The 24,562-nt window shown below is 41.4% G+C and overlaps 1 protein-coding gene across 5 annotated transcripts in view; it reads left to right on the forward strand.

The window, feature by feature from the left end:
• Positions 1 to 24,562, forward strand: part of LOC139467952 (trinucleotide repeat-containing gene 18 protein-like) — a 72,278-nt gene that overhangs the window by 22,686 nt on the left and 25,030 nt on the right. For all 5 annotated transcript variants that reach the window (XM_071249555.1, XM_071249556.1, XM_071249554.1 and 2 more), the window contains exons 4-11: positions 12,088 to 12,243; positions 15,829 to 16,458; positions 16,602 to 17,663; positions 18,174 to 18,236; positions 18,774 to 18,885; positions 19,236 to 19,312; positions 21,821 to 22,072; positions 23,781 to 23,962. In XM_071249555.1, coding sequence (XP_071105656.1) covers positions 12,088 to 12,243; positions 15,829 to 16,458; positions 16,602 to 17,663; positions 18,174 to 18,236; positions 18,774 to 18,885; positions 19,236 to 19,312; positions 21,821 to 22,072; positions 23,781 to 23,962 — 2,534 coding nt within the window. The remainder of the gene's footprint in view (positions 1 to 12,087; positions 12,244 to 15,828; positions 16,459 to 16,601; positions 17,664 to 18,173; positions 18,237 to 18,773; positions 18,886 to 19,235; positions 19,313 to 21,820; positions 22,073 to 23,780; positions 23,963 to 24,562) is intronic.

Here is a 24,562-nt window from a genome sequence, read left to right on the forward strand (position 1 = left end):
GAATTTCCTTCTCCAAACTACCAATTCCCTGACAACATAATATTAAGTTACTCATTAAACGTCGAAATGACATAAGTGGGCCATGACTAGACTAGGTATAACACGACAATTTAGGTAAATGGTATTTTTTTGTATATTGATTGTAAATGTATGTGATTTCTTCTGATAGTGAATTACACAACACTTGTTGTCAGTTAAACCCGAACCCCCCAATCCGGACGCCCCGTTGCAAGTGATATCGAAATATAACACACTTCAGGAATAACGAAGCAGAAGCTGAAGTGGTAGCAGTAAGCCTGTTTAACGAATCATAGATGCAGAGTAATGTCCCTTTATATGAATGTCGCCGTTTCTAACAGTACTTGTCCGGAAAGGCGTTTCAGAATAGTGGGGTCGGGATGAGGCTATAAATAAATACTTGATTTTGTAAATATCAAGTTGACAAGGCCTCTTTTCTCTTTTGCTTTTTTAAACCATATTTTCGTGTAAATGGTCATATTTTCAAACAGCGAACAAATGAAGACAACCAGAGATACTAAAATGGACAAGTCTTTCCTTCCAACAAGAAAAGCATACCACATGGCGGTCACAGTTTAGGAAAGATAAGTCAGACTGAAGACTAAAATCTAAAATGCGGGAAATTCAGAATGGTGAAAAAACCCTTTACCGGCTGGGTTTAAAATAGGAAACGTGTTTTTTCTTGTTTTGGCCTTCAGCGAGGTGTCATTTTAGTTAACGTGATTTTTACATATGAAGAGGCCAACACGAGAAAGTCGCAAATACAAGACAAATCCCATCAATCTAAGAAATTGTTTGGATCTATTCTCCTCGCGTCAACCCCGCGATTATTCCCCGGGGGGTATCTTTGCCATAGTGTCAGGTTTACGGTAAGAATAGGGTGTGTGTCCTCTCTCCCGGGCCGTCGATGTGTCTTCCAAGGTGATCACATACCTAGGCGTCACGGTCGCCGTAGTTTATGTGGCGTTCAGTCGACCACGCCAGCCACGCGGCCCAGGAGATATAGTCATTTATTCCTTGATTTGAAAACCGTCGTTGCTGTAGTAACCTAATGATGGATTTAGCAGAACCGTTGGTACCCGGTTAGGAATCTTCCATAACAAGCTTGTCCGTATGTTAACGTAGATTAATACATTTTTGTCCAGCCTGAATATATTTATTTAGGTTTCTTATTGCAGCCTCATTATGTAGGTGTCAAGCTTAAAATGGCCATTTTATCAGAGGCCCGTGATCGCACAGGGCTTGTATAAGAGTACTGTGTTATCAATTTAGCGGTCGCCTGTTCTCTCCGACCTCAAGCTTTTCGTCATAAATCAAACATGTGATACAGTCTCTACGATGCGAATCGCTGGAATGGGGGCCTGCAATCATAATATATTAGTGGATGTGACAGGCTGGTTTGACAGTCGTCACACAGGCCTGGACTTATCGTTTCTACTGTTTCCTGGGTATAGAACACGCAGGTACCTCAATACCGGCCTCGCAGGGCAGGGGAGCTAACTCGTGGTAGGACAAGCGGTCGAGTCGTGGCGTTTACAATGGTTTACTATTAACGTATCATATCGTTGTAGCTCTTAGTTATACTTCTTGCTTTGAATTGAATTATAGATGATTGGGAGCATGTGACATATCTTTGTCATTATGAACCTGTCAGAATTTTAGAAACGATCCCGGATTTAAAATCAAACAATTGTAACCCGAGATGAATAAATATTACGGACCTTGAACGTTTGTGATTAAATCTATAGGATTTTCGATAATCGCGATCAACTTAGCAAGTTTAGTAACTATGATCTATAAAACTTCGCAGATAACAAAACAGTGGTTTTGAAAACAAACAATTACCAAAAGTATTGGAGCAGTATAGCAATCATTTATTTATTTCATTAAACATTAATGACAAGGGAATGATGTTCATGACAGAATCTAAATGAACACCACCGTGCATTGTCTATCGTTACAACAGATACTGTTAATGTTCAATAGCAGTGAAATGGTGTATCTGGGCCCGGCGACACTATACCCGACCCCCGTCGATCACTTCCCTCTTACAGGGAACTCAAGCACCCTCGGGGTACGGTAAGGGCTGGGGTCTATCTCAAATAGTTTAAAATCTGCGCAGGGAGGAATGAGGGAGAGCGTCCGTGCAGACCCTTTGGGCATGCACTACAATATGTCCACAGTCTTAGGAAGCCGGTAATTTTAACTGCTCTTTCATTTCGACCTTCACCCTCGGGGAAAACTTCCAGAAGGGCGCCCATGTAAGAAACGGGATTAAAATAATTATAGCCAAGAAACATTTGGAGGTGTCCCATTACTGTGTTTTGTGTTGTGGTCGTCAGATCACGTTACAGTTCCGGCGAAGGGGGGAGAGTTGTTGTCATTGTCGCCCCTGTTTGATGACTTCGAAAATATCACGTCGTTGTTAAAAAAGAATTTCACAAACAAGAGTTCGTAACAGAATGTGGTAGGTGAAAGATCGTTTAAACTTATTATTGTCAGTTGTAGTTTGACACAATAGTACATAATTTAAAAAATACGGTTATATTTTTATTGTAAAATGACAACCGACATCTTCATTTAAGCAAAATATACGATATACAACAGGATTTAAAATATACATGTTTATACATGACAAAAACACGTCGAAATGAATGTGTTGACCAAGAATCTGCAGAAGGTCGGATGTGAAAGAAAATATAAACCACGCTGTGCTATTTTTTACTCAAATATGTTTTTTTAATTCAAAGTAATGAAATTCACTGAAGGGGGCTTTTATATGTTGCGGATACTTATGGGAGAAGAGTGTATTATCTGGAAGATAGAAGACCACATGTACACGGGTTTTCGAGCGGGCTACACTTCCGGGGGCTCGCTGGCCTAATTGATCGCAAAGGTCGATTGCCGGCTCGCCATTCTGTCGTCAAAGGCGAATATTTTTGGTTGACATCTTCAAATCAATATTTTATATGCGTTTATCTTGAAGGTGCGTTAACATGTGTGGAATGTGGGCAATGTAATCTTGGTGCGCTGGAGTGACAACCTTCTCATAGGTCGTGACATTTCACAAATGATCATTTTATTTTTTGTAAATTGTGATTCCTGGAAAATTTGATTTACATCACAAAAAAACTCGATCTGATATAACGGCCGAGGGGGAATATGATGTTCAGATGAAGGCCGGCCATGTTAATGCAGTCAAATCAGCAGGAGCGAGGTCTATAGACTTGGTGCCCAGTGAGGTCTTCGACGTTTCCCCTCGCCCTTCATTTAGGCTATTGCATTACGTTGTGTATTCCGCAACGCGCGGCAGTAATATGCGTCAGTCTTCTTTCACGACCAAATCAGAATTCGTTTCTCATTGTGGCACAAGTGAAAGGTTTCATCAATGAGTGATCTCTAATTAGATCCCATCCCCCAGGAGACCCAACATCCGGAGTCTCCCGCATCCACCCGCTTGGGGCATTCTACCCGATATGCTCTGCCCGGTACCCACCCAACTCGGGGCCGGAACCAGCAGGACTGGTTCGGTGCCACCCGACATGGATCCCCGCAATGGCAAAACATGCTGGAATCGACCCGTCTCTTTTTACCTCCTGTACCCGCTGTACCAAGCTTGACACCAAAGCCAATAAGTAGGATTATGGAGTACTCAAGTCCTTGTTCAAAGGACCTACAGGTAGACGGCCAATTTTCATAGATTTGAAGGTCGGCGTCCGAGTCGTCACACGGTTGACGGTAACGTCAGTATCAAATATATTAAACCACGGACATGTACAGTAAACTACGGTTATAACAAACTCAAAGGGACCAATAATTTTAGTTTGTAATAACCGTAGTTCGTTATAAGCATCATATATACACCAAATGGCCGGGACTAAAAAATAAGTTCGTTATAACCGTCAGTTCGTTAGAAGCGTGTTCGTTATAAACGTAGTTTACTGTATAGAGACCCGTGATTAAACGTCAGAGCATTTCTGTCACAGAGCCGAAAATCGGAGAAAAGAATTTATTTAAATGGCCAATGGCACCAGGTGTTCATGAAATCCATGAGCATTCCATGTACGTGATGTCAATCCATTGTATCCGTCAGTATGTTCAGCACGTGTGTGTGTCTGCATGTCCAGGCTGAATGTCTAACGATGTCATGACTAGTCAGCCATCACACAAGCCTACAGGTAGAGAGGAGGTGGCCTCTCTCTCAGTCTGCCGTGTACTTGAGACAGGCTGGCCAGGCGTTCCTAGTTGCCTGCCGCGGGCTACTCATTAGTCGAACGAAACAGTAGTACTCGAAGAGCTTCTATCGCTCTACAAGCTGGATTAAAAAGGATGTAATTTATTCTTTGAGTGTGTGTCTGCTTGCTCTTCATGCATAAATGATTGATGCCTTTTCAGTGTCATAAGATGAAGCTGAATATTAATATTTTCTGACATAACAGACACCAATGAGCGAAGTTTCTCTCAAATAGGGCATTTTTCAGCTTTCAACAGTAGAGAGTATTCAAGTTCCGTAACTCCCAAGGGCTGTTTGCTGGGGCCCCAATAGAGGTGATATTTCCAGAATATATAGCCTCGGGATTGTTGTACGCATCTTCAAATATCACCAGTCTGAAAATGAGAGAGGGTGTTCGATGCAGTCTCTGTGTTAGGCAATTGGTGTCAGGCGAGAGACACGCCCTTGCCTCGCCGCATGACGAGAGCATTCACTCACATTCACGACTATTTACATTGCTGACAAATGCCCATCTAGCGTTAATTGATTTTAAGCGGTAATGTTAGCGCCTCTGAAATGTTCCCATTGTCGAAGGCTATTAATATGATGTTATTACAAGCCAGGAATTGCCAAGGGTTTAATGAACAACCGTCAGCTATTATTTTCATTAGCCTATCGGAACATACTGAGTTAGAGACACGTTAAGGTTGGTGATTACGAGAAGGTCGATGGTCACAATGTGGCCACACCCTTTATTTACAGCTCTTTCGGGTTTTTCGGGTTTAATTTCATTTTGATAGTGAGAACAATTATTTCCGCTAAAGCCTAATTCTCCGGTATGACATAATCAGCTTGCAAAAGCCCCGAAAGGGGTTATATTCCATGTGTCTGTTATTATTTACTCACTTTATATGTACAACAAATACCCTTCAGTTCTGAAATAATGAATTTAATGTTTAAGATACTTTGATTCCTGTGTTAAGTGTATTTTGTATACGATTCAGAAAAATTTAAGGGTGATCCCTAACTGTTTTGATATGTATATGTCCAGCGTATATTTTGTGACCTATTCATATGGATTCAACAATAGTGTTTGATTTGCTCGATTTTTCATTATGGCTACCGGGGTAAATTTTACCCCGAATCCCTCATTTTGTTGGACGCTACACTCATGTACTCTGATCCTACGCTGTACCCCCTTCATGTCATGATGAACCCACCCCTTATATACCCCACGCATCCATGTACCATACCCCTCATGATCCTCGTCTACCCGCACCCAACGTATATAGCCTTGGATTTCAATACCCCTGTTCAGCTATTGGCAACTACACCAATGTCCGTTCCATAATGACACCAATCTTCCGCGATCCGTTATCGGACCAAGCTTTACACAGTACTGGCTATGACATCAATTAGCGGCCATCTACCTAACGATTTTCATGGAAACTGGGTCAGTGATTATGTCCGCCCAAGCTTCACGGCGTTGCCCAACAGCCCCATCTAAACCGTACATGTGTTCAAGAGTTGGGCCGCTTGTTTATCTTTCCTAAGTGGGCGTGGTCACCATGTGTCAGTTGTAGGTTTCCGCCTTGAGTGACAGGTCCCGGTTGTTGCGTATTGCTGCACATGGTGGAGTGTTTTGCCTGTGTGGAGAGCTCTGCCCCACATTGCTAATTCGCGTCGCGATAACCTTGTTTGAATCGATCAGTTGGTCATGCCGGGTTCTCTCGGAAATACACTAATGTTTGCCTCCGACAAATTTGTACAGAGAAGCAGCAACATACAGATTCAGTTTAAAATCGGTCAGGTTGTTTAGGGAAAGCTGTGCTGGGTCCTCGTACCTCGGCGGAAAGGACGTTGGTGCAAAGCAATGTCCTTCATCATCCAACACCGTGTTTGAATGTCGTTTATCAACAATGTAGAAACAATCGGGGTTGTTGTACATTCCCCCGGCAGATGCAACCATGTCTACAGTGACGTGGTACGGGACTATCCATACGGTGCATCTGTTGAAATATATGGATAGTTCTACCCATTAGGACCCATATTGTCCTGATAGATGGGCATGGTCGTACTCAAGCTCTCATATCCCTTAGTAAAAGTGAGTGAGTTTGGATTCACGCCGCTTTTAATATTCAAGCAATATCACGGCGTGGGACACCAGAAATGGGCTCCACACATTGTACCCATGTCGGGAATCGAACCTGGGTCTTCGGCGTGACGAGCCACTAGGCTACCCGACCACCCCGTTCGTAAAAGAAGGATATGACAAGTGGTACCCACCTAGACAGTGTTGATAGATACATGATACTGTATGAATATGACTGACTGTACCCAAGGACTCATATCCATTCGTAAAAGAACGATATGACAAATGGAACCCACCTAGACAGTGTTGAAAGATACAAGATACAATATGGATTCCACTGTACTCGTCTGGCAAAGTTTGATGAATATGTCCATATAAGGTTATGGTATTCAGTGCCACACCTCCAGATGATCCTCAATACCAGGAGATATATGATAGACAATCCCGATGGAGCTGCTTCATGAACTATATATAAGAAAACGTGCTGTAACAGAGATAACGTATTCCTGAGGTTCCAGTCATGTTCACAACAGCTACCCCCGTGCCTCATACTGTCAAGATAGCTATGCAATAACCAGCTGGTTGCAAGATTGTTTCCATAAAACTGCCATGTGAGAGGAAATAAATCCAAATGGCAGGGTAGCGCTTCCCTGTCAGCCACACTACCCCGAGGTAAATAGATCCCACGTTTTCAAGCAATCTCACGTGTACAGAGTATGAGGAATCTGAAGATGACACTGGTCATGCTGGTCAACAAGGCGCTGCACCTCTCTTGCCGTGTTATCAACACAGCACAGGGATGTTGCCTGTGACGGTGCTAAGATGTGGACATGTTGCCATTACATATATAAATTATATCCCAAGTGGAATCTTTCACCGATTTCAGATTTGTTTTTCTTGGGCTCTTGTTTATGGAGCTCGTTTGCATGAAATAGATATACCGTAACTCTGATTCTTTCGCGAAGAACCATGCGTTACTGTTTCATATACCACGGTATCATCACGGCGGTAAATGAGCTGTTTCGGGGATAACACAATGATAACATTGCAGAGTCGCGTCTGGGAAAACCAGGAATGGACGTCGATAATGATTCAGCGTTGGGAGATTCAATTGCAAAGCATCCAAATCTCTGTTACATAACATTCAGACACCATCGTCCCCACTGTCCGTCAGCGCTAACGGCCAAGCGAGTCCTCTAATAAAAGTGCATATTTAATATTTTGTGACTGATTAAATTTGCATTAAAGACTCCACTTTTCTCCCCCTCGACAATCGTGAGGGATCACGCGGATTTATTGGTCGGTCGGTTGAAGGGTTCTCGCAAGGCTTAGGAACCGCTTCAGTGAGAACGTTGCCTAGATTGGACTGATTTCATTGTGACAACTTGGCGTTCAGGCCGCCCACCCTTCTCTTTTTCACAATGACTTCTATGACGGGCGGAGGAAATGACCATTTAAGCTTGACACTCCATTTGCATTTAAAATTATTTAGCTTAAGAGTAGTATTCGGCCGAATGCTTAACACGAAGTGATATTATGTGAAGAATATTAATAACGAGAATCTATGGGCGTTTTACGTCCACCAGCAACACTGGAAGAAGAGTAGCGCCACTGAGCTGGGGGTAGTTTGCGAGATCTCTGTTTAATTCTGTCACATTAACGACACTGATGGCACTCTGTGTGGTCCCCATTTAGAGACAAACTCTTCATATTCTTAGCGTCATTTTAGAAATGGAGTGCTTGTATTCAGGAGCGGGACTGTTTACCCCTCCGTACTTCTACACTCCTCCGCTGAGTCAAATGTAGTTCCTCCCTTATTGACATTTCAATTTTTGCATGATCTTCAGAGTCTAAATGTTGCACGCATTTGTCAGTATATTTCAGCCGTAGCTTTATTTACAAACACCACTTTGATGCTTTTCGCTGTAAAATAGAAACTGTGGTTTATCAAACTCACACACTGTTAACAGATTGTGCCATTCGGTCACGATTCAGTTTAGAACGCATTTATGCAAGATATACATATTTATGCAAGATATACATATTTATGCAAGATATACATATTTATGCAAGATATACACAAACGAGCAGGATATACACGAACCCACTTCGGTTACGAAACATTTGGCGCACTCGTGTTCTTGTATTCGTACTGATATACGTATGAATTCATGTGTAGATATTGACTCAGATATTAGTGCTAGATGATTACCTCACGACACGATTAGCCTACGGGATGTTAGCTCGGTGCCGGAAAGTATTGAACGACATGCGTTCCGTCAAGGCGTCCACGCAGGACTACGGTGGATAACTAGATGGGTTATCTCAAAACTGCAGATTTTCCCAAGCCGTTACGAGAATAATCATTGATCACTCATTTCAGTCAATTAGTGAGTCTATTGCATAACGTTGTTTTGATGTTTCAATAAGAATTCTAGACACCGGCAAACGTAGCGAGTTATAACTAACTTGTTGTCGTTATGACAGTCCATAAAATGGCCATTTGTTGTCTGCAGCCGCTAGGATGGTGTCGTTATACCACTGAATAACGCACCCTGCTGTTTTTTTAGATTATGTTGGAGATGTGCTCTTCCATTTAACTATAAAAGGAAATAACCTGCTTAGCTGACGTAGTTTGGAAAAGAAATCGTATTTTTGAAAGTAGGCTGTGGTGGGTTATTAGGAGATGAGGGTGGGGAAGCGTATACCAGGGGTTAGAGCAGAGACAAGACGGGTGGGGTGTCACGGGCGACAGAAAGGGGGGGATGGGGTGTCACGAGGACAGAAAGGGGGGAAGGGGTGTCACGACCGACAGAAAGGTGGGTGGGTTGTCACGGACGACAGAAAGGGGGATGGGGTGTCACGACCGACAGAAAGGGGGACGGGGTGTCACGACCGATAGAAAGTGGTAGGGGTGGTGTCCCACGGGCGACAGAAAGGGATGTGTCACGACCGACAGAAAGGGGTGGGGTGGGATGTCACGACCGACAGAAAGGGGTGGGGTGGTGTCACGACCGACAGAAAGGTGGGTGGGTTGTCACGGGCGACGGAAAGGAGGATGGGGTGTCACGACCGACAGAAAGGGGGATGGGGTGTCACGACCGACAGAAAGGGTCGGGGTGGTGTCTCACGGGGGACAGAAAGGGGTGTGTCACGGGCGAAGGAAGGGGGTGGGGTGTCACGACCGACAGAAAGGGTCGGGGTGGTGTCTCACGGGCGACAGAAAGGGGTGTGTCACGGGCGAAGGAAGGGGGTGGGGTGTCACGACCGACACATAGGGGTGGGGATGGTGTCTCACGGGCGACAAACAGGGTGTGTCACTGGCGACAGACAGTGTCACGGGTGTCACGGGCGACAGAAAGGGGGTAGGGTGTCACGGGCGACAGAACAGGCCGGGAGCGGTCACACCCCAGAGGACAGGCAAGGGGGAACGGGGCTTCCTATTATGAGGCCATGAGGAATGACTGAAATTGCTTTTTAATTCAATGGAACTAAAATGGGTTGGATCCTAACAGTGGAGGGGAATGACGAGATGTAAAGAATCTTCAACGCATGAACGGGATCGACCACCGACCCATGCCGCCATGGCATTCTCTCTCATGGACAATGTAGCATTCAATGTTCTGTATGGTGTTGAGTGAGGGGTTTTACAATGTCCCGGGATTGAATCAACAGAACATTTATCATTCGTCGAACTCAAATCTCACCATACTTACACAAAATGTTAAACGCCTGTCGGGACGTTTTCTTCTCTAGCTAAGAAGTATCCGTACTAACCCAGAGGCTTGTGAACTCAAAAGTTTTTTGATTTCGACTCCCGACCAACATCAGCATCCTTCTTCTTCACACTTGAGAAACATAGATGCAGTTATATATAAACATGAAATATGTACTTTTCGGAGAAGAAAACGAGACTTTAAAATCTTTTATAAAAGTTGTCAAGTTATAATCGTGTTCAGTGTTATGTGAGTTTAGCCTGTCACTCACCTTATGCACGTTTTCATGTATTCCATAAAGCAAAAGTCGGAACTTTTTGTAATATTGTTAAACGGTCGAAACAAAAGTCCAGTGAGAAATAAAAAAATATACGTTATTATATATATTATTCATTTTTTTAATCAATTTTTACGGTTACATATTTTTATCTATTTTGACGGTATTGTCTCGAAATGAAATATTTTCCGTATAAATAAGTTATGCCATGAGTCAGTCTTTGAATTAAATATACCTGCAGTGTAATGGTTGGGGTATTTCCCCAGTAGCACGTGCTTCCTGTAGTGCAATGTATAAGGCAGGCACGCACGACCTGCACGAGGAAGTGTTCCTCAGTATGTCGAGGCGGGCATTCGAGTAGATCACGTGACGTGAACATTCTCTTGCGCAAGTTTTGTTTTACCTTCAAATACATCTCGGCTCATCCTGCTTCTCTGACTGACTTCGCTGGTTCGCTTGTGCCAAGCCCTGACTTGTGTATACACTTTACAATGTAATCTCAAATTAAAACTGAAACATTAATATAGCACTAAATATTTTTAAATTTGAAAACAACGTTACAATTTACTCTTTGTTAAAATATTAATAACATTTTGAAGTATGATTAATATGTATGGATCTTAGCATTTTAGAGTTTACGTTTTCTTTGATTACAAAATACCAATATATATAATGGCAAATATCTGTAGAGAAACTTTATTACTTTAAAAAAAATATTTATTGCATTTTTGAAAACTATAAATGGGAGCGAGTTTGAAAATGAACTTTTATGGCAACAACATTAAGGGAGTTGTATAGAATGTTCTCTCAGCCCACCTTTATCACGCCAGGCTAAATAGCACACGGCTTTGACCAACAACATGTCTACACACGGCGCCTTTATTTAGCATAATTAATTGGCTGAACATTTCCCCTCCGACATTATTACTTTCATTTGTAACCGATGAAGATAAAGGCTGACAACATTAATAGCCCAGCACAAGGAAAATGTAAATGATCAATGCTTATTATACGAGGAGTATATTTGGACAATCAGCGGAGGTTTTGTTATGAGAAATAATACGGCGGGATAGCTTGCCGTCCTTGGGTTACGTCCGGGTTTTGTGAGTTCGGCCATTGTTCCCTTGCACTTTGTGTCTTCAACAACTACCATTCGTTCGTTGGAGCACAGAGGGATATTTATAATAACTTTATTCCTCATCATAAAGCATAAAGAGGGCTACGATATGCCATTGTTAAAAAGCAGAATAATATCATTTTTTTCGGTTTCATAAATTTGCATGCGCCAGTTTCCATGTTTCCCTTCGTGTGCAATATTTGCAGCTTAGGGTTAATCCTATAACCTGTTCTGTTCGTACAATGAAATATCTTCTTTTTAATAAAGTTACTTGCATCATTTCTTCCTTGAAAAGTACAAATGAAAGAAATTTACCTTTTGAAAAGTTACCTCAGGAAACGTTACCTTACATATGATTTGTTGTGTACAAACTTTGGGGTGTATGAAGTCGATATGTGAATGTATATATCTAAGCAAGATCACAAAGAAAATTATAAAATACTTTAACACAACAAATAATGGCAATGATTTGGTCTATTTTTATTTGCATTTTAGTAACACGAGACGTCTAAAACTTGCTCTGTGCCTTTACAAAACAAACATCTATAAAAGTCATCCAGTGTGAACAAACGAAGGCCGAGATTTTAAGTGTTCTGATAGATCGTCAAAGGTGTTCCGCAATTAGATTATAATTTCATTCTCTTTCTCTTTCAGGTTATCATCGTTACGTGATCAACAACAATATGTATCCCCCCTACCCCTTCCAGATAGGGGCGGAGTCCCTCCCCCTTCTTCCCAGCGGCGTGGGGGGTACGTCCGGCCCCGCCCAGCAGTCGTCCTTCACCCACAGAATATATGAACTGCATAAAGGTATTATTATTATTATTATTATTATTATTAATAATATTATTATTATTTCATACTTTCATATGTTTGACATTATTCCATTGTATGATCTTTTTTTTATATCTATTATCCCTCATCATTATCATTAAAGTCTGATATGTAATGAATCGTGTGATATAGAAATTATCATGGTCCAATGCGCAATCTGAATTGATGAAAGCGAAAAAGCGAGAAACACGAAGAGAACTTATATATGCATATCTGCATTAGACGCTGTCCCACCAGTTACAGTTAAAAAAGCAGTTATAAAACAAAGAACATGCACTTAATCAGTTAATGCACCCGCATAACAAATATAAAACCTTACAAATCTATATCTACTACACCGCTGCTACATATTTCCATATTAAATGGCAATTGTTTTAGAACTATATCCTTTATTCATTTTCTATCTAAACACATTTGGGCCTGATCCAAATCGCCAGACTCATATGAAAATAAACCAGAAACCGAATCAATTATCTGATGACATATTGTTCCATGATAATAGTTATTCGACTACTCTTTCAAATTCTTCTTCCGCTTATTTGCATCATATGATGTGACCCAGTGCTTGCGACCCTCTGGGAGAACATCCAGGGTTCTCGGACCCACGTTAATGCACGTACCGGTGATATCTTATATATGTATTAAGATGATGTATCATAGATGTATTTAATATATCAAAATAAACAGGAATAAACAGCTTACCTTTTCAAGCGTATATATACTTTGGACGTCAGAGTTATGTGTATAGTTTATGCTTTCTGTTAAAAAAAATAACAGTCAATTATTGATAAGACGTCAAATGTCATATTCTACACGTGATGTGTTTCAACAACGAACGCGTTAATATTACATGCCGTTTCAGAATATATCACGATAATGTTAAATGCATTTTATTAATAAACGTCAATGATTTGTGCAGCTTCATGCATCAATATCTGTCGTCATATTGGTGTCCTTTCTGCTTAAATATTTTCGTATATTATTGATACACTGCAATATGGATATATATGTATTAAACTAATCATGATAGAATGATAATATGTTATATTGTCTGCCTAAAATGCGAATTCATAAAAAATATATATGGACGGTGACAGCTGTCACTATCGGTTCATCAAAGTTTTTGACCTTATCCTCTGCACCCACCGCCCTTCGTCGGTTGTCCTCTTATTGGACAGCTTTGTTTACTCGCTATCTCTGTGATGCTAATAACGTAATTTATTTTGTTTCATAAATACACCAAATCTCTGGATAAAGAGAAATCTTAGACCGAGTGTCATTAAATATAGATTAGACTTGAAATGACGCTTGGATATCGTTTGTCATTTTAATTACTGACTGTTGATTTGTTTAGAGACATTCACATTGCTGTCGCTTCAGATAATGACAGGAAATAGTTGAGATTTTCCGGGAATAGATTTTTTTATTCCGAATATTGCTTTATTTCAAATTTTGATAATTTCTTCCTTTCCGTCACGTGAAATGTACATTGGAGTATTTCATACGTCCGTTTATGTATTCATAATTTTATGTATTCATTAAATGGAAAATCTTCTAATCGTGACCCCTCGAATGTCTATTTTCTTAGTTTTTTTATATACTAGGGGAGGGGGGGGGCGTAGGGGGGGGGGATTTGTGTACTTATATTGTCAGCTTTTAATTCTTAAAGTTAAGCACGTACCTAAAGTAAAAGGTTGAACAATAGCTTATGCGCGACAGCCGTGAACGTTACCGTACCATATACTAATAGACATTGCATGTGTCATCACATTCTATCATTTAACAAAGACACAATAGGACTCTTTAGTATGGATAAGATACATGGATGAACTTCTAAATGAAGGACTCTTTAGGGTCAAAGATATCAATATTTATCTCACGCAAACCAGATCATTTTCTAAATTGAAATAAGCATCCAAACAACTATCACCAAAGGGCATGGCAATAAACAGGTGGAGGAGTAACATGTAGATTTCAGTGTTACATATCTGCTATAGTGTAAGCATTGTCAATTTTAGCTTGGTATGTACAGCCAGGTGCCGGTCTGTAGCGTGCAATCAACACCACACGTGCTGTATGTGTCATACACATGTATGTCAGTAATTAGTGATTGATATTTAATGATTAGTGATATGTTGTTCAAAGGGATGTGGAGATTTTAAATCCATATTTATGCCAATATGCCAATATGACTTATTTAATTTTTGACGAGCGACTGGGAATAAGAGGTTTTTTAAACTCCTCCGTAGGATGCAGATGTTGTTATGATGCAAATCACACGACTGTTTTTTTATTTCAATGTTTAAATGATATTTAAAACATCGACTCTCCCCTATAACAGTGTTGTGTTTCCTTGTCATGCTAATTTATAACATTGCAAAACCATCGAAATTATAGAAAGTTAATGGGTTTTTTATTTGAATTTCAAAAGAGATAAAATAAGGAAAATTAATCCAGAGAATTTTACTCTTAGTCATGTCCATGTGAAACGGAAACATGTTGGGATCCATATACTAGTTTAGATCTTATGGAAACGATAAAATTCCGTCAAAGAATTCTCTTTATGAAATATTTTGTAACATACAAAACGATCGAGTATCGTTGAAGGGTTCAGCTGTTTAACTATCATATAACTTGAATATGTTGACCGAAGGTGGAGTACGTAGTCTTGTCTTCTTGTTGATGCGGTCTGCCAACATGTCTCTGACTTAAATGGAGAGTAGCGTCCGAGACTGCATGTCTAGCTAGACACACACTGCTTGCTTCAAACACTCAATCTGATCTGGGATTAACAACACTATCTTGACACGAAAATCCTTAAACGGCAATTTGGAGACTGATATATTAAAAAACGATCCTGAAGAAAATAATTAAACCTTATGTTACAGGTGTAGCTCTAGCTTAGCAGAGGTCGTTCAAGGTCATAGCTTATCCGTTGTTTGGCCTTCTTTCCCTATGGTCGACACTAAGAACTATTCAGTTCAATATAGGGCGGCTCTCTGATCTCAGATATAGCAGAACTGGATTGCGGATTTTAATCATCTTGATCTGATTAACAAACGACTCTTCACAAATGTTAACGGACGTTATTAACAAAGACGGGATTCAAATTGAACTTTGGCATTCTATTCATTATATTACAGTGGATATATATTATATATTCCGAGTTTTGAAAGTTTTAACTTCTCACGTCGAGACGTTTATATATTTTGTAAATCAATTTACTGATCATAAATTTGTTTGATATTATGTTCATCGGAATCAATATTTCCCTGAAGCCTTGGAGTTTTTTCAGATCAACATATTGGTGTTTGATTTGTAGATTCATTTCAATCCTTCAGATATATGTATCAGATTTATTATGAAACATTAACCGTTTGATAAAGATGTGAAGGGTTTTACGCCGCTTTTAGCAATATTTTAGCAAATAAAATTGGTTTCACCAACTGTACCCATGCTGGGAATCGAACCAGGCGTGACGAACCAACACTTCCCCCACTGAACTACCCCACAGACCGAAATTAAAAAAAAATGTTAATGAAGTGTATTGTTTTCTTACAGACCCCTACCTAGCTAATACGGGGGCTGCCGTTTCTCAAGCCGGCGGCTACTTCAGCCTCCCGGGGAACACCGTGTCCCTCCCCAGTCGCCCTTCCTCGCCCCAGCCCCAGCCAGGAATAGTCACATTTAAACAGGAGAGTAAGTACGAGCCTATAGTCACAACAGAGAGGCCCAGTAAACATGAGAAACGATCGCACAGCACCAAACACGAAGGAGGCAAGAGCGAGTGCAAACATGGGAGAGAAAGTGATAGAAAGGAGAGAGGAGACGGGGAAACCAAGTCGGAAACTAAGGACAGTCATAAGTCAGAAAAAGGTCGGAGTAAAAAAGGTGAATCTGTGGACAGCGTGTGGAAGAAGTCGAAGGTGCACGAGGTGCACGAGGTGCACGAGCATGAGAGGCAGAAGGACGTCGGGGGCGAGGAGAAGATGTCAGATAAGCCGAGCAGTAAACACTGTATCGGCCCCACCCCCATCTCTGGCAATGTGAAGACTCAAAGTATCACCACCCTCCCCACTGTCACTGTCACTGCCAGCGGAACAACAGCTTCGCACTCCACTTCCGCCTGTACCGGAAGTACGCAGAGTGTATTCACATGCGTCCAACCTGTCACTGTCGCCACAACTCAAGGTAGGTATCGAAAATGACTTTAGAAAAACAGCTCGACCTTGTTTGTTATCATATATATTTCGTTTATTTTCCGTTTTAATGGAAAATAGTGACAAATAAATTTGATATGGTATATATTTAAAATATACTTATTACATTTTCAGGTTCCCAAATGACCTCTATAAACAGTGTGAAGGCCCAGGGTAAGACTGCCTCCGCCCTACCATATTATCACAATATGTACTCTCACCCCCACGGGAACAGCCCCCCTGTCCAGGGGCCGAGGAAAGTGTATGCTACAACATTTGTGCCTGAAGTGGGGACTGTTAATGGTCCCCTTGACAAGTCTTTACCCAAGTTATGTGAAACTAGGGTTAAGTCAGAAATAGTTCGGACGTCTTGTTGTCGTGAGAAACATAGCTCCTTGTCCTGTCCTCCGTCCTCTGACCAACACACAGATAGAAACTCCGACCCACCCTCCAAACATTCCAGCAGAGCTTCTAAGTGTCGGACAAGTGGCGACACTAACTCTAGGTCGTGTGACGACAGACAGAATCCTTCGCCTGTGTCGAGCACAGGCGAGTCATGTGTTGTGCGAGCAGGATCCGATGCAGCTGGTGTCAGTAACTATGACGACAGAGGTAGTGGTAGGACTACTTCCGGTAAGACAGAGCATGCGTGTGAACCGGAAGCGCTGGACTACACGACAACACAGACATCTCGAGTGTGTGCGCGACATCAGGTTAAGTCATCACCTTCTAAATCAGTGTGCCCCACGAACGCTACCACTAGGTCCGATCAGAAAGTTTCAGCGCATGTGCAACCGACAGGTCTCGGGAAATCTCACGAGTTTCCACCAATTCACGTGAGTTCATCCAGTCCCGACACCAAGCCAGATTCAACCACTCCCCAAGACCAGTCTGAAAACCAGACGGGTGCAGCGAAACAGGAGAAAACAATTAGTAAAGACAGTGCTGAAACGAACGCTGCATTAAACTTGACAAAGGCCAAAAAAAGTAGCAAAGCGTCTGATGCATCTCAAAAGAGCAAAGACAAGCCGTTGGATGTGAGGAAGACGGAGGTTCCTGTGGAGAGGGGGAAGAGATGTGGGTCTGCGCCACCCCAGACAATTATCTCATCCAGTCAGGAGGAGGTGGAGATCGACCCCGGGACGGAACAGAGTGACGGCCACACGGAGAGGGTGGAGGAAAATCTCGAGCATACAGGTAGGCAAACATAACATCCTGGTCCACGGTTGGTAAGGTAGTGGTTGAAGTTTTGGTTTGTCGCGCCGAAGTCCCGGGTTCGATTCCATTGGTACAATGTGTCAAGATCACTTTTTTCCACCGCTGCGATATCGCTTGAATATTTCTATAAACGACGTAAGCCTCGCTCCCATACAACTGGATAATTACATGTTAATTTCAACCTCATCCCCCATAGTGGTGATTCCTTGGAAGAACAGGTTTCAGCATCCTTGTTTGTCGTTAGAGCAGACTGAAGAGGATGGGGAGGTCAGGCTCGGTGACATGGGTGATTGCTGGCCATCGAGTCCTGTTGGCGTGAGTGGTTATCTGTCCCAGACTCAGTTAGCAAAACGTCGCGTGATAAGCTGGAATATTGCTGATAAACTTACCCCTCGTCGCCATAAAAGGATATCCCCTGTAAGACTGTATCTACCTGAACGTGTATTAGTTGTCCATTCAATATGCACACGTCTTTGCTTTTTTTTGCAGGTGGGAACATCCCTGTTGGTATCGCTGTTGCCCGCCAGAGGGCGGAGCAACCGAGAGGTCAAGGTGAGATATCACCATTAGCCATTAGCATAGGTTAGCGATCTCGGTTGGGCGTGATGGTGACTATCCACTCGTAGAACCAATTGTCCGTGTAAGAATGGCGAAAGCCTTGTTTGCACATACAACACTTCTCGTTTTCCGGCCCAGTCGGAGAACCTCGGAAACGTAATACGACGTTTTAATGTGTGTTTCCGTCAAGTATTAATGATATATTACCCATGCTCCCCAACACCCACAGGATCTGCAACAATACTAGCCAGCCTAGTTTGGCGACGAAATGGACGTTTACCGGAATCAGCTGTTTCCTACAAACTCATAAACTTCATTAAACTATCTTGGCCATAAAAACGCCAATCCCCGAACGGTGTTTGAGGTTAGCCTGACGGTGGTTAATATCATTGCAGGGAGCCAGTCAATAACGATTACTGCGTTAAAAGCGGGCGACACCTGTAGGTCAGCGTCATAATCCCCCGCTCATTCTCTTTAAGCCCTTTCAACCCACCGCACACACTGTTATTCATGTGTGACGTCATGTTCCAGATCCCCATGGAGCCAGGACTCAAGCCCCGCCCCCTGATGCCCCACCCCGGGGGTTGGGGGAGGAAGACTCCTCCGCGAGACAGTATTCCCAAGACAGGGAGGAGTTTCTCAGGTACAGTGCACCAATGTAGTTGTAATACTGCAGGGCGGTCCAAGCGCATCAATACATAGATCTATTCTAATCTGTAACTTAAAATCTACGATGGGCGTTGACATATCATTCAGCGATGAAAATTGTATTAAATCGTCTGAACATTTATTGGGTTATAATGCGACATTGCGTTTGTGAATGAATTTTGTATATTATTATTTTACTCAACGTCAGTTCATTATTTGTCACTTTTATATAAAATTTATAGCCAAACCCGATGGGCATTGTTATCCCAAATCCTTTGAGTTCGTATAGAGTCCCCTTATACCGTAAGACAACACTTAACATGCTTTATCAAATGTACTTAACAGGCAGCAGAAAGCCATTTTGTCTGGTCAAGCCAAGGTGACGGTCAACACTGGACTTCCGCCAAATTTGGTTGTCACAGGTAAGTTGTTTAAGTCACAGATGGGGTAGCCGAGCGGTTAAACCATTTCCTCGGCTCGCCAAAGACCCAGGTTCGATTCTCAAAACGGGCACGCTGTGTGAAGCGCATTTGTGTTCTCCCGCTCCGTGATATGAGTGAGAAAGTATGGTTTTGCGCCGCTTTTTGCAATACGGTTGGGGACACCCGAAATGGGCCTAAAATTCTACCCATGTTGGGAATATTAACAACTAGACTACCTCACCGCCTTTGTTTTGTGATATGGCTGGAATAATTTTATAAGCGGCTTAAAAAAATTCTCATTGTCATAAGTCGTGGACGAATGCCATGAAATACCTGATGTTAAACACTGTTCACGAGCGTTGTAGCGTTTGATACACGGCTCCTGGCTCCTGGCTCCTGGCTCCAGTGACAGCTATGACGCTGATCACAAGGCTCACAATACTCCCGCGGCTCCAAGCTGGGGCAATTGTTAAAAAAGTGATGTATTTTTTCATCATTTGAAGTATTTTTATTTCCTTAATCTTCACACTGCATAACGCTTAAATCTATTTTAATACCACTAAATATGGATCGTCATAAAACCGAACATAAGCGAAGTTATTAATATGTAGCATGCACAATGAGTAATACTAATCATTATCCATGGGGGCTTTAATATATTCAAGCGAGAAGATATAAACATGAAACCATCCAGTGAAGATATAAAAAAAATCCTTTGTCGCTGCTACCCGACATAAAACAACATTATTTGCATCGGGATTTATGGAAATATGAAAATGATATATACGCTGTGTTATCATTTCATGTGCCTTGTGTTGTGGTCGAATTACCCACTGCCATGTATTGGCGCATAAATGAATTTTACCTCTTCTTAAATACCAAATTGTCCATTAAGTATTCGGTGGTGCTTGAAATGTTGAATGACAAATTGCTGTTTATACGAATATTTCGTGCAGTGCACTAGGATATGAATTATTCTCCACTGTTACACGCATTTAGTTGCTTGTACACCCAACTATCGTGATGGGGCCGGTTGCGGAGGCCGGCCACGGTGATGGGACCCAACCCCAGTTTAGGCGGCCTTCCATATGTGCCACAAGCGGAGACTCCATTGTTGATCATGGGTTAAATGTCTGAAAGGGGATGTTTTAATTTAGATGCGTACTGAATATATTTATCAATATCTATTCATCGAAGTTACCAGGCATAATAAAGGCTGTTAAGTGCGGAAGATAACACCATTAACAAAGCAAGGGGAAGTATTCATTTGATTAAACACTTTGTTTGTTTGTTTATTGTTTAACGCCGCACCCAGCAATATTCCAGCTATATGACGGCGGACTGTAAATAATCGCGTCTGGACCAGACAATCCAGTGATTGACATCATGGGCATCGATCCACGTTATCGGGATCGATGGCATGCATCAACTAAGTCAGCGAGCCTGACCACCCGATCCCGTTTGTCACCTCTTACGACAAGCATAGTCAGTCGCCTTTTACGACAAGCAGGGGTTGATGAAGACCTTTTCTACCCCGGGCCGATTAAAAAACTTACACAAAACATGTTGATATTTCAACATTTGTTCATATCGTTTGAGTGGGGAAACAATCACTTAATGAATGCGTCTTAGGAATGTAGTCTATATTTCCACAAGCCTATGTATACGAAAGGTTTCATTTCATGGGAATGTAACGCGAACAGATTTATAGATGTGAATACAACATTCTAAAACATATTCTCTTATTTTGTCTAGTGTTAACATCTGAATTACTGCAATCCACCGAAAGGTTTGCGAATGTTTTACGAATGTATTTGGTGTGTAAAGCAGACAAGCCAATTGTGTCATTTTTGCTTTATGAGTGTGTCTCGAGTTACGCTTGAAGGAACCCGCAAAACGTCAACAATCAGAAAAGACGGCTTCCCTTGCCGAAGCCCGGAATTAGGTTTCATATCGCATTCCCGTTGCCACGGTAACGATTTATGCGTTCTCACACCAACTCTAGTCATGAATAGCTAACTGCATCTCGGAAGTCGGTTTGATGAAGTATTAGGAATGAAGTAATTGTTTTGAAGTATTTGTAATGAAGCAAGTCGGGTGAAACTTGAGACATTTACACAAACAATCTAGCGGAAAACTGATACTACCATGTCGTTGTCGGCCACGGAAGCGGGATACTCGGACTTGATGGAATACATAGTAATGTAGTTAGTTATCGCTTTTGAATTTTGTAGTAAACGCCGACCCGAAACAACAAGACAGGTCCAGTCCATGTTCCATATGCACGTCATATGATATTACAAATGATCAGCATACACTATGAGATTGTAGCGTTCACTGTTAGGTTAAATACGTTAATGTTGAAGATTAAAGATCAGAATTATAATATTTACAAGCAGTTATGTAAATCAAATTTAATTTGCGATGGCGGTTTTATCATTCAAGGAGTATGTTGTAAAAAACAAAAAAATACCAATGCAACTTATATCTATGGTTGCTTTCTTTCAGGGAGCGTTGCCGGGAACGACACCGGCCTTCAAGATGACCTGCGTGTACGCCCTCTAGCGAGTCAGTGGGTTGCTGCAGGACACAGCGTCAACCCCAACCCCTGGCTGTCTCAAAACCCCTTCGCCCTCCACCCAGCCATTACAACAACCTCAACCTCAACGTTGGACCCCAACCCCTTCCCTATAACCGCACCAAGTGGCTTCAAGATTGCTCAGGACTCCTTCACGGGAAACCTGTTCCTTATACCAGCAGGTAATGGTTGCTCGGGGCTGGTTTTGTTTGTTTGTTTGTTTGTATATTGTTTAAAGCCGCACTCAGCAATATTCCAGCTGTATGACGGCGGTCTGTAAATAATCGAGTCTTGACTAGATAATCCAGTGATTGACATCACGAGCATCGATCCACAGAACTGGGATACGATGAAATGCATCAACCAAGTAGGCGAGCCTGATCACCGATCCCTTTAGTCTTACGACAAGCATAGTCACCTTTTACGGCAAGCCTGGGATACTGAAGACCAATTCTACCCCGGATCTTCACGGTGGCTGAAATAGCATTCACTTAGTTTTTGTTAAACCAACTGAACCTAATATCACCATATTAATTAATAAGTAATTCTACTTTATCTTGTAATGTATAATGTATAAGGGTTTTAGATTTACGATGCTGATTGGTACATGCGCACTCCATATTCATTACCCGTTGTGAAGGGAGTTAATGTTTTAAACGAACGTATTGCCGTCATTGAAATACGAGTCGTAAATGAACTACCGTGTTGTTTACTACTCAAAGACACGCTGATTGATAGTATTAAACTTTGTTAAAAATACACACAATCATAAAAAATGTGTACATAGACTATGGAGTGTAATTCCATAGTTTTGGGTGATTTCATTCATCCCCCCGCCCGTGATTGATTGCTTGAGCAGTGCATTATTCAAAGCAGGACAGGGCTGGTTCATCTTAAACATGTCATCTATATGATCAAATATCTTCGTATTACATACCTGCGATAACAGAACACGTCACGCTTGTTTACCGAGGAATATACCTTTGTAGTTTCTACAGGTTGATAACATAGCTATTTGCATTATACATGTATATTATTTACATCTCCTGTGTGTCTACGGTGTTCGTCCAACTAACCACTATAAGTGGACAAATATTAGACAAAGCGACAAATAAATCTACCTGTTCTAACTACTCAATCAGTGTCAACAGACCTGCCTATTAAGCTATAAGAAGACGATCAATTTTAAATATGAGAAGCCACGTCTACGAAAAATCACCTACGTGCAAGCTAATTCTGAATACTTTATGTATTTACATTCAAATAAACAAGGATTACACAACTCAAAAGAAGTCAAAGAACACCCGAGTCTTTCATATTGCTATAATTAATCTGTCATGCCATGACATATTTACTATAGTTATATGAAAGAATCGGGTGTTCTTCAACTTCCTTTGAGTAGGATAACTATAGCAATCTGAAAGAATCTGGTGTTCTTTAAATTCTTTTGAGTAGGATAACTATGGCATTATGAAAGAATAAGGTGTTCTTTAACTTCTTTTGAGTAGGATAACTATGGCAATATGAAAGAATCAGGTGTTCTTTAACTTCTTTTAAGTAGGATAACTATAGCAATCTGAAAAAATCGGATGTTCTTTAACTTCTTTTAAGTAGGATAACTATAGCAATCTGAAAGGATCGGGTGTTCTTTAACTTCTTTTGAGTAGGATAACTGTAGCAATATGAAAGAATAAGGTGTTCTTTAACTTCTTTTGAGTAAAATAACTATAGCAATATGAAAGAATCGGGTGTTCTTCAACCTCTTTTGAGTAAAATAACTATAGTAATATGAAATAATCGGTATTCATTAACTTCTTTTGAGTAGTATATTACACATTAAATCATTTGAATATATGTAATTTATCGTTATTACCGATTGTGTGTTTTCAGATTATGTTGAGCAGGGTGGCGGATTATGGCCGTTTCCCACTACCCACGGGTCCCAGCCTCCCCCAACTCACTTCCAGCACCTCCTCCAAACTTCCCCAGTCCCCCACCTAGCCCAGATGCCACCCCTCGGGAGTCCCCAACTACACGAAGATCATGATACGGAAACACCCGATCACACACCCGTAAGTTGACCCTGTAACGGAATGGGTGACCAAGACGCTTTGAACAGTATTTCATTTGTCAGTGAGTGAGTGTGGTGTATGTAACTCGTTTGAACTGTATTCACTTATTTAAAGGTGTGTCAGGTCGATGATGACGGAGAGACCGCAGAGATGACGGTCCTAGACTGTTATAGAATATTATCACGTTTTGTAAATATAAGCGGCAAACCCCTATCCGTTATCATAAGTAATCTTTTTTAAAGCTGAGTCCATTGTACCATTTATACTATATCATGAGCATGTGTTTATGAATCAATATCAAATAGTGATCATACTACGAACTTGGTGTTGGACTCTGCACAGATATCAATTGTATCGTGTCAGTTTGCTGTTGGAATAAACCCGTAAACGTTTTACACTGGTAAAAGTACTTGTCTCTCCCAGACCTAGATAATAAATTATGAAAAGGTACTACCATCCAACTCAGGTCTAGAGTATTTTTGCAAGTCTACATTTCCTCAGCTCTAGCTCTGAAATTTAGCATTGTTCGGGGCTCCATTTAGATTTTATTTTGTAGATACTAGTTTATATTTTTATAAATAAGATAATTATATTTCTGGA

Source organism: Haliotis cracherodii, unplaced genomic scaffold (genome assembly GCF_022045235.1).
Source record: "Haliotis cracherodii isolate W230 unplaced genomic scaffold, xgHalCrac1.p SCAF_2, whole genome shotgun sequence".
Classification (NCBI taxonomy): domain Eukaryota; kingdom Metazoa; phylum Mollusca; class Gastropoda; order Lepetellida; family Haliotidae; genus Haliotis; species Haliotis cracherodii.